Below are 14,713 nucleotides of genomic sequence, written 5' to 3' on the forward strand. Positions count from 1 at the left end.
AACACAAGTTTGTTTTTTTTAACCTTAATTTGTCCGAGATGCTAATTGTTGCAAATGTCATCTGCAATAAAAAAAAATGTTTTAGGGACAGTTTTCTTTATTGCTTTCATACATGTTAGATAAACTTAAGTGATTTCTCTATACTAGTATAGAGTTTACTGTATTTTAAGTGCCCTGCGATTGACCCGCCCAGATTGTATACTGTCTCTACCCAGTCTATATTATGTCTTATATGTCTTATTTTCTCTTATTATGTCTGCTATGTTGGTAATAGGAGTGTAAAAGTGACTACAGGGGTGTTATCTCATGTCTAGAGGGCTCTAATAATGTTTAAAAAAACATATTAGAAGGTTGGAAACAGGTTTTCTCTGTTCTAACTAAAGAAAATTCCATTTATAAATCAGGAATCCTACTTTGTGGAATTCACTTATCACGGTTGGGTCTGGAATTGATTAACAATAAACAAGGGATTACTGTATGGGTCTTTACTATAATTACAAGGACTGCATCAAGGCAGCTCCAGGAATACGAGGCTTTGATACAAACCACAGTGGGTTAGGGTTTGTTTACAGAGCGGCAGCACGAACCAGTATGACGGAGGGGGACTGAGAAACAAGCTTTCTACGACAAAGTTCTGCAGAAAAGTGATATTTTATCGGACATTTGGGTGTTTTCGTGCTTTTGCCATATTGTTTGTTGCATGAAAACATGTTGAGGAGGTCATCTGGGAAGTAAACCTGAATGGAGGTTCACATACTTGATGCTCAATGTTTTTTTTTGTTTTGTTTAGTTCTTATCGGAAATCCCAAACCATTGACTCATGTACGTTCTGGGTGTCTTATTCAGTAAAAACCTGCAAAATTCAATCATTTTTTTTTTAGTTGGTCTGCCTGCCAGTATACTCTGTTATAAAACTTTTAGCATGCAGTAATTCAAAATAACAGACAGAAGTTTAACAAACTTTACAGCTAGAATAAGACACATAATTCCAAGTGGGCTGTATATATGTAGATATACGGCACGGCCAAATTTTTTAGCCCAATGTGACCCAAGAGTCAAGACGTTTTCCGTCGTCTGGAATAGGCTCCGACTAACCCATTACTCTGAACAGGATAAGCATAGACAATGAAAGGGTGAATGTAATTTAATTGTCAACTTTGCAGCTCCTGTCACGGTTTATTTTTGCTGAAGGAGAAAAAACATGGCTGTTTAGTGTACAATTGTTGCAGACTGCTGCTCTGGAGCAGTGCTGTCTCTCTCTCTCTGGCTCTCGGTAGTGCAGACTCTGTAGGACCCAGCGGAAAAGCGCCTGCGCTGATAGAAGGGGAGAGAGCTGTGCGCATAGAAGAAGCTCTCAGACCAGTCAGTGGCTTCATGGAGTTATGTACCTCTGATGCGCCGCCATGGATTGCAATTCGCGATCACTGCTTTTCCTTTTACCTCTTTTACTGTCTTTTGTGCTTCCAGCTTTTCCCATCGTCTATCCCCCAAATGAAGGTAAGCAAACTTGCGCGTCTATGTGTGTGTGTTCGTGTGTTGCTGTATTGAAGTGTGTACAGTACACGCTGCGCTGCATCGGCTCGGACTTGTTCATGTCCAAATTTTTGTAATTAAACGCATAGCACTACAATAGAAAGGCCGGTGTATGGCATGTGGATTGTTAATAGAGACACTTTTTACGCCAAAAAACATAGAAATAGACACAAAGGAACCAGACAGGGTACTCCGTAATTTGGGATTATCTCTCAAATGAGGATTAAATGGGAGTTCTAAGGGGGTAAAAGGGTTCAAAAAACCTCATTTGTAAGAGATCGTTCCAAGTTATGTGGTGTTTATTGATATGTGAAAAGCGAAAGCCCACTTTGGACTAACGTCCCACCTATTTATCGACAACAAACACGATTTGAGTGCGTAAATACGCAAATTCACCTGTGATGTTTTGGCCTGTATGCAAAACAGATCAGATTACTGACGGTTTTTATCAAGTCAAATAATGATTTAATAACAACATGTCTCGTTTCTATTTTTGCCTCAGCTTTGTCACAAAAAAAAACAAAAAACACGGCGACAGAGAGAGAGAAGCGTGGTTGCACTTTGGCTCAAAGTCACCTGTTTAAACACTTGAAACTGCCCTGGAAACAAAGTGAACGCCGCACGTCTTGTTTGTTTGGATAACTTTTTTTTTTTTAAAGGTGCTTCAAAAGGTTTACGTCACAGACACCGTCTTTATATATTTTTTGCACAGAGCAACAGGGAGAAGTGTGTGTAAAGTGCGCCTTTTAGAGCCTTAATTGTGACCAAAAGTCGCCACACGAATCATGACCGTACTTTGAATTATTTCCTTTTGGATGAATTACTGTCAAAGTAAGTCAAGTTATGTGCGTTCAATCACTTCTTGAGGCCAACTTGTCGTGCTTATAATGTCAATAACTGGACAACAATGCAATGTAACCTCCAATATACCACAAACGTATCAAATGAAACAAATATATAAAATATATTCGATCCGTGCATTAACTGGTTTGAAGTTTTATAAAAGTTTTGAAAAGTTTGCCATTTTGCAATACACAGCTTTTACTTATATGCACGTGGGAAAACAATACTCTGAAATAACTTTTTTGAAAAATAAGAGCAGACATCCATTCATTTACACTTTTTTCAGTGACTCAAAACTTTCAACAAAACCTAAAAAAAAACAAAAACAAAACTTTTTGTCCCGGCCTGAGCAGGCGCTTACCCTTAATTTCGTTTTTAAGCGCATGCAACCAAAGTGTCTTCTGGTCTGATCCAATAAAGAAATCAAATGAAAACTCTCTTAAGCGTTGCAGTTACTTCTGAAAATGCCACAAAAAATACCCAAAAGGAGCAGGAGTACAAATAACGCCCTGGAAATATTGCAGTGTGTGTTTGAATACAGTTTAGATCTGTGTGTGTGTGCGTGTGTGTGTGTTTTCAAAGGAATTGAAAAAAATCAATCGGATGAACACAAAAAAGTTTAATTTTAAAGACAGGCAGAGGGTTTCACGTCTGTTTGGAAAAAGAAAAAGAAAAAAAACTTTAGGATACTCCAAATTAATACATACATTGCTGGACTACAAAACAAATACATGAATCTACTGCTTTTTATGTGGACTGCAAGTTGAGAGAAATATTGCATTTTTTTTTATTTCAGATGTTTTACTGATATCACTTTAATCTGTATGTGCATTTATTCAGAGCTACATTGCAGTGGGATCATGATTAAAGCTGCCAGTAATTTAAGTGGACATTTGCGAAAACTTTGTTTAGTCTGTCCAGGACTCGTAATTTAAGTAGAAAATAGTTTTCAATTATTGTTGAGCAACACAAGTGCAGCATTATGTACTGACCAATGCATTTGTGTGCAAAAAAAACCCCTCATGTTGCATACAAAATATTGCATGATGTCATTTTTCGTAATTTAGAAAACTGAAAATGTATTTTTCATGTAATTTGCTAAAACCTGATGAACATTTTTAAAAATATTTGATATTGTAGTTTGATTGTAGTTTAAAATAGGCTTAAATTAAGGGAATATTTGTCACTTTCTGAACTTTTTTAGCATATCTGAGGAGGCTGTATTTTCCTGTATTTTTTTAAATACATGATCATGTCATATTATTGGTTATAAATTTATTATATTGCGTGCTTTAACGTGCTGCAAAGTTGGTCCGCTCTTGCTGGGGCGTCGGGAGGCCGGTGGCACGCTATTTTTAGGCGGCTGCGAGGGAGGCTTGGCCCCGCGAGCCCCGCGGTGGAGTCCCGCTGGGACGGATCGACGTTTACGAGCTCGGGTGTACCTTTTTTGAGGGATGCTCAAACTGTGCTTTTCCGGTCTCCTCCTTCAAAAAATAACCCCCTTCCTCAACCAATCACTGAGCTGGAGATGACAGCGTGCGTTTGGGCACCACCATTGGACAAAACACTTATGTGCATAAGCGGTTATATAGTCCACGCTGTGTAAACATATGTTTGGTATGTCTAGGTGTGCGATAAGTATAGGGCATTAAAAAAAATCAAGAAAGAAGAATGGGGGCAGAGGGGTTGGGAATGCACGCAGCAGCAACATCAGACAGAGCGACTGTGCACTTGAATTATTCATAATGGGAGGTGAGCACTTCATCCTTTAACACAGACACAAGTCGCCTTGCTTTGCCTGCACTGCAGCCTGCCAACCTTCACATGCACACAGCAAGACATAGTGACTTATACTTCATCATGGATCACTTATTCTCTTGTATTGATTTGATTGGGTTGGTAATTTCATGACCGAATTGAGTGTTTGGCTCAAGGACGTGTACGTCCATGTGTAAGTCCATGAATTAGAAGTATTTGCCCCTCTCCCAAGCAGTTTGGTGTATATTTTTGAACTTACCCCACCCCTCAAAAGTTGAAAATGGATATAAAAAAAAGCAGATATGTTGAAAGGCTGTCGGAATGAAAAAAAAAAGACCTTTATAGCAGTGGTTCTCAAACAGTGTGGCTGCGGAACCCACCCCATAAAGACAAGCGGTGACCCAAATTGCAGAATTTTTTCTCAAATATTTTATATTTAATGAAAAGACACCACAGTTTGAATTTGAGGTAGTGCAAGCCTTTCATGAACATTTCAGGAGTAATACGTTTCTCTCCACAAACTACGTACTTACTAGCTCAGCAAAGCATGCCAATTATAACTTACACAAGACAAGATACAACATAATTTAACATCAACAAAATCCATTTACACAGATACGCTAGCTCAATGCTAATTTACAACGACATCCCATATACCTGCTAGCAATTAGCAGTAGCGATTTTACCTCCAAATGTGTTAATTAAATAGATAGCTAAGATGCCCGTTCAACTTAAACAGCCGATATCTAACAAGCATAAAATACTAACAGGCTCAACAAGAGACAGGACCGACACATTCAACATCTTAATGGCAGTAGACTACTAACAAAAAGTTGTTGGTCTTCTATGACAGCGGGGTTTCAAATAGCACTACAGAGTGTTATCGCCACCTATAGGAGCACTAATAAATAACAAAAAAAGGTAAATGTTAGACACTGATGTACCTGTTTGGACCTTTGGTATGTTTCACTGCCTTGCATGTACAGCCCAGTTTGCTAAAAATACTTCAGTTTCCCGGCTAGAGGGGCAAGGGCTACTGCATGATGCTGGTATGCACAGTGTGAGTCCATGGAAGAGGGGCTGGGTGTCTGTGTCCATGCTCAAGTGTCCAGGACGTTGTGGTTAGGGCGTACTTGCATGTGCACACATTAGTTTGTATCCTAGCATACGGTTTCAAGTGCTCTTTTGGTGTGGATTTGTGTATTTCTTTGTAACAGTGCACCGACGGAGTGTTTATATACGTGCGTGAGAGTGTTGGTGCTGAGTTGTCTACCAAGTACAGCTGGAGAGAGGAGGGAGCGTGCGATATAAGAGCTGTTTAATTTTCTGCTCTCAAATTCCCTCCGCTTGCCTCAATTTGAGCGGTGGGCTCGGCTCATTGAGAAATGTAAATTGGAGGCAATAGCCCTGTGGATGCTGAGCTGCTATTATCTGACATGAACAGATAGCTTCATTAGACGCTAATAGGAATGTGTCTGCTGCCACTCAGCTGCCTGATTGGTCCAGCGAGGTTATAGTTCAGGTGGGCCCTGGGTTCAGTTTTGAGCTCGGACGAGTCCAACTCAAAATGTGTGTTTTGTTTTCGTGTCACACCGTGCCGACAAGATGGAGCTTTCCATCTTTATTGTGGTGTGAAACTACAAAATGAGCTTTTGAGGTGTGAGATTGTCTTGTGTGGAGTCAAAGAATAGATCCTCATTTTCAGTTTATTGGATTTTGGCTCACGAGTGTTTATGTGATCTTTTGTTTATGCCAGTGGTTTGCAATTATTTGTTGCCATGGCCCCCAAGGGGACAGACATTTTTTTTTGTGTCGCTGGATCTGAAATACCGTTGAGAACCTGTAATATGGACATGAAGTAAGTATTCATCACTGCTGCAGTGAGAGATGCTTGCTTTCTTAAAACAACATAGTTACAGTAATCCCTCGTTTATCGCGGATAGAATATTTTTGTAGTTAGAGCATGGAGAACCTGTTTACGGCCTTCTTTTAACATTATTAGAGCCCTCCAGACATGAAACAACACCCCTATAGTCACATTTACACACTTATTACTCAATATATTAGGCACAATAAGAGATATACTGTAGACTCATGTTAGCACTTGGAGAGTTCCTTCTTCCTTTTCTTACTTCCGATTTCTGTACAGTACTTCCTGTGATGGTTATTTTCTCATCAATGTAGCGTTACCGACACCTAGTGGCCAGTGGAGAATACTACGTATCATCACGTCTTTGAATGGGTCTTTTGAATGCCTTATATTTCTATTTGAGTTCATTTGGTCATTTTTATGCTTAAACATTCTTAATTTAGGCAAAACAAATGCGTAAATTACATTTTTTGACTAATAATAGGCCGTATTTAACCACAGAACAGCAAAGATTTATTAATATATTTTTGAAAAACTGCGATAGAGTGAAGCCGTGAAATTCGTAGCGCCTACAGGCGAGGGATTACACATTCTTGTTCTTCTCATGCCTTTTTAGTCAGTTGTAGTGCATGCAAAATCACAAGGAAAACATGGACTGGGTTTTCGGTGATGTGGGTGTTCTGTATATGAACGTGTTGTATAACCACACACTGAAGGGGCTCCAACTACCTTGGAATTTATGATCATATTTAAGTCAATAATATGAGTATTACCTTAAAGCCATACTCTGGCCACGTCATACTGAATTTATTGGCACTTTTTTGTAAAAAAAAAAAGAAAAACAAAGAAAAAGAGGACTAATTATAAGCATAAAGCTAAATAAAACAACACCAAATAATTCAGGGGGGGCTTAAGAATATTTTAGGGTGCCTTCAGTCCTCCTAAAATAGGCCAACTGACGCCACTGAGCATAATTTTGCCTCTGAGAGCTCCATGAACATGAGTGCAACCCCACAACGATGCCTTCTGAAAAAAATGGAGCCTGGCTGGAACACACTACACCAACATGGCCGATATGCTGCGGGCATACTGGGGCAAAAAATAAATAAATAAACAAACTGTATTTTCAAGGAAAAATGCCATATCTTGCCATATATTTTAAATTTAGTTGTGGAATGAAATGGATTATTATGAATTTATTAATAACGTGTCACTTTTCATATAAACGTCTACTCATTTTTTTATGAGAAGAGACGGAAGGTTTGACTCAAAGGGTGAGGAATCTGGATTTTGCTAAACAGTTCATTTAACGTCGCGTTTTACACATAAAGCTGCATATCAGTGAATTAGAATTGAAAAGATCATTCACTACACACCCAGTGAAATATTTCAAGAATGTATTCAATGTGTCCCATAAAAAAAACCTTATAAAACGGGGAAATTTGTCAAAAAGTTCAATATTGTCCACTTCTGGTTCACATGACAATAAGTGCATGTGTATATATATGCGCTGTATATGCGGAAATTTGTGTTTCTAAATTTGAATATGCTGTAAGTAAAGTAAAAAACGAGTGAAAAAGTTTTCCAATAGCATATCCCAATATGATACGTTTCTTTTACTTTTGTTTGACCTGCTAGTGCTGTATTTCCTTGTTGTTCATGTTTATAGGGAATACGGGCTGCAACTAAGGATTATTTTCTTAGCCGATTAATCTGAAGCTTGTTGTTTTGATTAATCGCGTAATCGGTTAGGCCGTAGACGGACCAAATCGATATGAACAGTTGGTGGTTTGGTCCGCAACATATCAGAAAAGAGGCAAAAATGTCTATTACTGTTTTCCAAAGTGAAAGCCGATGTGTGTGAATATCTTGTTTTGCCTCAAACACAAAGATAATACAAGTAGGTCTGCTTTCATGGATGACTGAGGAAATTTTAAAAATGTTCACATTTGAGGGGCTGAAATCAGAGGATGTTAACATTTTTAAATAAAAAAAACGATGAATCGAATACCAAAATAGTTGTTGATTGATTAAGCCTTGATTCATTGTTTGAGTGTGAGCAAATGATAGTTATAAAAAACAGTCTTCTCCCCCTCAACAACTGTGTCTGGATCACATCTGCTCTCCATGCATTGTCGGTGATTGATTTGCAATACTGTGATATAAAAGCAACACCATAATGACAGCCTGTTGAGCTTGTGTCAGGTTTGTCAGGCATAGCGCGAGCCAACACATTTTAAAATGCATACCTTCCAAACTGGCATTCAGGTCAGATTGGCTCCGTCATGAAAGTCATGCCTGAGAAACGTAACACTGACACAGCGTCATGCAGATTTGTCTCCTCGGCTCACTTGAACATTTTCCCATTTGTGTAAATAGAAATTAGAAATAAAATGCTCGCTGCATAATCACCACAAATGAAAATTGGTCTGCAGTCAACGTGGTTCTCCCCACCCCCTCCCACCCCTCGCCAACAGTGCTGACAGGATTGAGTGTTTTTCAGCCAAGAAACTGCTCGTTTGCATCTCGCCGTCATATAAATATGTCAACCTGGGATGAATAATCAGAATCAAAGTTCCGTTACTGTAACTCGTTCTCACCAGCACTGTGTTTTTTTAAAATGTAAATTGTCCTTTTGGGAAAGAGAATTACCATTATGAATAATAATGAAAGTTCAACAGTACTCGGTTCTAGGGAAAAAAAAAAACAAAACTAGCTATAAACCGTTCATTTTTTTCTTTTCTGCTTTCCTAAAGCAAATGCTAAACATTCATTGTTCATTTTATGCTATAAATTTTATGCTACAGTATCCATAAAGATACTGAATTGGAGTATTTTGAGTATTGTCTAATGCAGGCGTGTCCGAAGTGCAGCACATTCTAAAAATACAATTTAAAAAATAAAAAAAAGACAGCAAAAATGGAAGAAAAGAGTTCTAATATCACAAGAATAACGTCAAAATATTAAGAGAATAAAGTTATAAAATGAAGACATAAAAGTGGTAATATTACGAGAAAAAAGTCATGATTTTACAAGAATAAAGTCATAATATTAGGAGGAAAAATAATTATTTTAAAAGCATAAAGTTGGCATATTAAAGAACAAACTGTCATTATTTTTTCAAAAGTTGCAGTCTCATGAGAAAAACACTAAACAAAGGATAAATGTTGCAATTAAGTGGGAAAAAATATTTTTGGTATAAAGTCATAATATGACAAAAAAGATTCATGATTTTGTAAAAAAAACAAAACAAAAAAAAACACACACAAATGAGCAAAAAAGTGTAACACGGGGTGTCCAAAGCACCCTTGGCACATTTTTAAAATATCATTAACAAAAAAAAGAATAAACAACAGCAACAATGGAAAAAAAGAGCAGTAGTTTTACAAGAATAAAAATATAATATTAAGGGAGAAAAGTCATAATATGAAGAGGAAAAAAATGCATCAAGTTGAAATCTTACTAAAAAATGTACATTTTTTCAGTTGTAATATTATGAAAAACAAACGAAACAAAGAATAAAGTTGTAATTTTTGGAAAATGAGGTTGGGTAAAAGTTCTAAAGATATGTCAATAAAGTCAAAATATTATCAGAAAAATATAAATAGTATTGCAAGAAAAAATCGGCAAGAAGAAAGTAGAAATTTTGTAAAAATAAATTTAAAAAAAAGGGAAAAACAATGTTTATCCGAAAAATGTGCTTTTCCACAGATAACAAAACTGAGACGTGGGCTGTATTTTTCTTTAAAAAAAAAAAACGTCTTTGCATTTGTACATGGGTTTTTCATTTTCTAAATGTAAAAGTATTAATTTTTCAGTATGCGGTCCTTGTTGGAAAACGTTTGGGCACCCCTGGTGTAATGTAAAGACACATATTTAATATTAATAATAATATACTTCGTCACGTATAACACAAAGCTTCAGATGGACGCTGTTTTTTCTTTAAATGTATCAAGCTTCTTGGTATATCTGCATGGGTTGGTTTACAAAATGTAAAATGCTTTCTTTAATTTTTCAGTATGTGGCCCTCGGTGGAAAAAGTTTGGGCACCCGTGGTCTAAGGTGCCACACACATATGGATATTTCAAAAATGCGTATGTAAATGTAGGTTTTTGTTCGTGGAGATTTTCAAAAACGTAAATCAGAGCTTTTTTGGTTTTGTGTCCTAACAAATGTGTGACATTATCTCATACTTTCAAACTTTATTTCACGACAGAACGTAAAGTTATTGACTTTACGGGTCGGGTTTTGGGGTTTCATTTCACGTGCGTACGCGTTATAACACGCACGGGCGGAAAAAATAACAACATTAACCTTTCCGGAGCTCCATGTAAGTATGCACAGATTTGAAAGATAATGTACATATCATTGTACATCTAAAATATCATATCACAGGCGTGACCAAGCCAGCCGTGGTTGCTTTTTTAAAGTTTGCCAAAATACATATGATAGCCGTTGAATGTGTTTTAATGAAAACAAACTTTTTTTTTTAAAGCTCCACCCATGTAGATGGAGGGAAAATGTGCGTTTTTATCTGCAAAATGATCTGGCCTCACAGTCAAAATCACAAAATCACGCAGACCAGGTCTCCTTACATATGCTTACTACGTACAAATGACCAGCATGTGAAATGTGTTGTATTTTAGCAGTTGTACAGTAAACACATTTGGCGTCATCCCTCCCAAAACGTGTATCATTGTGGCTATTGTAACTTGCCAGCGGTTCCGATGGGTCCGAGACCCCCGGAGGCCCCCCCATCGGGGCGTGTTTCCTTTTCTGATATCTATGCCTAGCAACTTCTGCTTTCATGCTCTACGCAACACGAGAAAGTCACCCCTTACTGTTGCCAAGCGTAGGGTTTGTGTGTTTTGTGTGTCTGTGTGCGTAGCAGCTGAGTAAACAGTGGCATGATCAGCGCTTGAGTGCTTGAGGTTGGGATCTCTCCTGTGGGATTAGATAAGGGCTAATTGGGGCTAACAAGGACTAGACACTCATATGTTCTCTTTGTTTTCTCTCTTCTTCCCGACAGTGAACCTGTTAGATTCTAAAGCAAGCCAAGGGGAGTTAGGATGGATTTCCTACCCTTCACACGGGGTGAGTATCTTCTATCTGTAGTAAGTTTCCCCATATGTGATCTTCAGCTACTGTTAATGTCACCAATCTGGCTATTGATGTCGGGTTCAAGCTCCCGTCACATGAAAAATATCATTGTTTTCAGACAAATAAGCCAAGTGTAGATTAACCCACTTCTCTTTAGACATTTTGGTCCGACGCACAGGTTAAAGGTTGAACATTCTGGGCTCACCATATGGTTGGGATGCGTAGGGGGAAAATGTATGTGTTGGTGTTTATTTGTGTGTGCGCATGTTGAAAAGAAAGATTACGGCATTAAAGGATTTGGGGGTTGTTTGGACAAAAACATCCTGTTTGGAATTTTCGATACGCTTAACCTCTTTCTGGACAAATCACATTCAAAATAGATGAGGTGTTTTAGCAGTGTTTGGTGAAAACACTGTAATTGTATTGTTTAGGGCTGCAACTAATGATTAGTTTCTTAGTCGATTAATCTGAAGGTTGTTATTTTGATTAATCGGGTAATCGGTTAGGCCCTAGACCAGCACTTTTACCGTGGGCCACATCGCACAATCTTTGGCAAGGAAAATTGTGTCTTTTTGATTGTTTAAAAATGATTTTTCACGTAATATAATGTATATAAAAATATAAATAAATACAAAAAAATAAAATAAATAACAATCATAAAATATACATATTAACATTTATATATATATATATATATATATATATAAATTTTACAAAAATGTAAAAAAAAATGTCTTTTTGATGTGTATTATTTCCAGGCTTTCGCGGGTCGCATGAAACTATATGGAGGACTCAATCTTGAGTTTGACACCTGCGCCCTAGACGGACCGAATCAATATAAACCAAGCACAAGCAGTTTGTGGTTTGGTTTCCAAAGTCAAAGCTGAAGTGTGTGAATGTCTACTTCTGCCTGAAACACGAAGATAATACGCCTGCTTTCATGGACTACTAAGGACATCTAAAAATATTCACATTTGAAAGGCTAAAATCAGAGGATATTTACATTAAAAAAAAACAATTAACCAAATAGTTGTTAATTGGATAACTGATTACTGTCTGTACAATCTCTTCTTCAACACTGTGGTGTTTTTGAAAAATATATTTTATTATTTATATACATTTATTTTATTTATATTTTGTACAGTTCCTTGAAGAAGAAATTATTGGTGGTTATTTGATGATATCTCCCTATAATATATACAATTTTAGATTCACCTCAGTGGTCCTTTTAAAACATTTTCCAAACTCACTTTATTTGAAAAACGTAATTGTTTTTATGCAATAGCATAGCATAATTTATCCTTATAATAACGGGAAAAAAAGCAAAATGGTTCCTTTTGTCAAAGAACATTTAGTGCTTTCCATTTGACCTCATTTAGCTATGCATCTTTTAAGAAACGGTAATATGGCGCATGCTTTGACAGAGGGCAATGATCCCAAAATAAATAGATACCCCCTTTGACAGAGAAATACCGCTTCTATTGCACCAATCATGAGCCAGTAGAACACTGACAAAGAACCTCCACAAATGTGCTAGACTAAGCTCAATCCTGTGTATCCTGGCAGGCAACCAATCGGTGAAACCTACAGCAAACTATCCATCCATTTTTTATTCCGCTTGTCCTCATTGGGGTCGGAGGTGAGCTGACTTCGGGTGAGAACGGGGTAAACCCTGGACCGGACTGCATATAAACAAACAACCAATCACCCTCGCATTCACAGCCTACAATTAGAGAACATGCTAACTCCACACGGAGATGTTCCAAAGGAGATTCGAAACCGGATTCCTGACTGTGCTGCCAGAGCAAACCAATTTATTTATTTATTTATTTATTTTGACAAACATGACGTAGATTAGGCCGTTTTGAAAAAAACAAACTAGTACCTTTGCCAGTATACTTTTGAGGCAAAAAAAAAAAAATCTGAAACCTCATTTGTCAGCCTCTCTTGCCACTACAAAGTCCTTCCAGTGGGTTCGTGCTCAGAGTTTATTTGTCTAACTGGTTAGACTACTGTGACTTGGCGCTGGCCCACCGACACACACACACACACACACACACACACACACCCACACGGTTCTTTTTTCCTTGATTAAGTGTTCGAGTTACTTTACTTTTACTTTAAATAATTCTCATGCAGTCAGAGGTTGGCTAGATTGTGTTCCTCGGTCATATACTTCACTGGCACCATCAGAAACATTCTACATTGAGTATTTATTACATTTGTAATTAAATGCGCTTAGTTTGGTGCCCTGCGAATGACTGGCAACCAGTCCAGGGTGTACCCCGCCGCTCGCCCGAAGTCTGCTGGGATAGGCTCCAGCATACCCGCAACCCTAGTGAGGATAAGCTGCATAGAAAATGGATGGATGGATGCTTAGTTTGAAAACACTTGCAGTGTCTTGGACAAAACTGTGAAATATAATGTCGATATCATGCTGAATAAATGAAGCAGCAGTGGGCCCTGAAATACTGTATGTGTGAAAACTAAACTAAACCAAAATAAAAATGATATAAATAAACTCTGCTTTAATTGAACATTTTTTAAATACACTCAGAAGTCCAAGTCAGAATTTGACCAAAACATTTGAAAAGAGCACAATAATGCCTCGTTTATTGTGGTTCATTGGCTCCAGACCCTACCTTGATGATTCCTTATTTATAAATGGAATATTTCCATAGTTAGAATATAGAAAACCTGTTTACGACCTTCTATATTGTTTTTTAATATCATTAGAGCCCTCTAGACATGAAATAACACCCCTATAGTCAGCTTTACACTCTTATTACCCAATATTGTAGACATAATAAGAGAAAATAAACAATTTAAGACATAAATAAGACTTGTGTTGTGTGTGTTGCTGTAAGTGTGAGCTAATTGGGGGTCAGACAGGATGTGATGTTCAGGGTTCAAAATTGAGTTTTAGCTTGGTATGGGTTACGGCCGCAACAGAAGATCATGTTAGGGATTATTTTGTCTTGTGAGATAACTCAAACTTGCAATAAAAGCTTGTTGTTAGTTATTCTGGTGCTTGTGTGTCTCACCCAGCATTACAGTAACATGCTTAATAGGCCAAAATATGTAAATATGCATACTATTTGACTAATAATAGGCCATATTCAACCACGAAACAGCGTTATTTATTAATTAATATTTTGAAACACAACGGAATAGAGTAAACCCACAAAACTCGAAGCGCAAAGTGGCAAGGGATTAGTGTATGCCTCTAAAGTTCATTGCAACCTCGGTTAGCGTCCACCCCGGTTATTAAAAAAATGTTACTTGGTTTGCGTACATGTGCTGGTTAGCATACAATGTTGTCGTGTTATTAATACACTATGGGCGTCCAACTTTGTTCGTAACATATTTTAGTCACACAACGTCCCTGTTAGCATAGAAATCGGATGCGGAAGTCATTTTCCCTCCGCTCTGTTGCCCGTGCACTTTTTTGGAATTTTGCCCATCATCCACAATCCTGATGTGAGACATGAACATGTCTTTCTCTTTTTGGTGCGTTCTAAAGATATACTGTAAAAACTGATACAAAGAGGCAGCTAAATAATACACATAATGGGACACGCCTATTCCGTCTATAAAGCTCGCTATTAA

The 14,713-nt window shown here is 37.5% G+C and overlaps 1 protein-coding gene across 3 annotated transcripts in view; it reads left to right on the top strand.

Annotated features, from left to right (window-relative positions):
• Nucleotides 1-1,336: 1,336 nt before the first annotated feature.
• Nucleotides 1,337-14,713, top strand: part of epha3 (eph receptor A3) — a 147,255-nt gene continuing 133,878 nt past the window's right edge. For all 3 annotated transcript variants that reach the window (XM_054787917.1, XM_054787915.1, XM_054787916.1), the window contains exons 1-2: nt 1,337-1,497; nt 11,034-11,098. In XM_054787917.1, coding sequence (XP_054643892.1) covers nt 1,404-1,497; nt 11,034-11,098 — 159 coding nt within the window. In that variant the 5' untranslated portion in view covers nt 1,337-1,403. The remainder of the gene's footprint in view (nt 1,498-11,033; nt 11,099-14,713) is intronic.

Source organism: Dunckerocampus dactyliophorus, chromosome 9 (genome assembly GCF_027744805.1).
Source record: "Dunckerocampus dactyliophorus isolate RoL2022-P2 chromosome 9, RoL_Ddac_1.1, whole genome shotgun sequence".
Lineage (NCBI taxonomy): Eukaryota > Metazoa > Chordata > Actinopteri > Syngnathiformes > Syngnathidae > Dunckerocampus > Dunckerocampus dactyliophorus.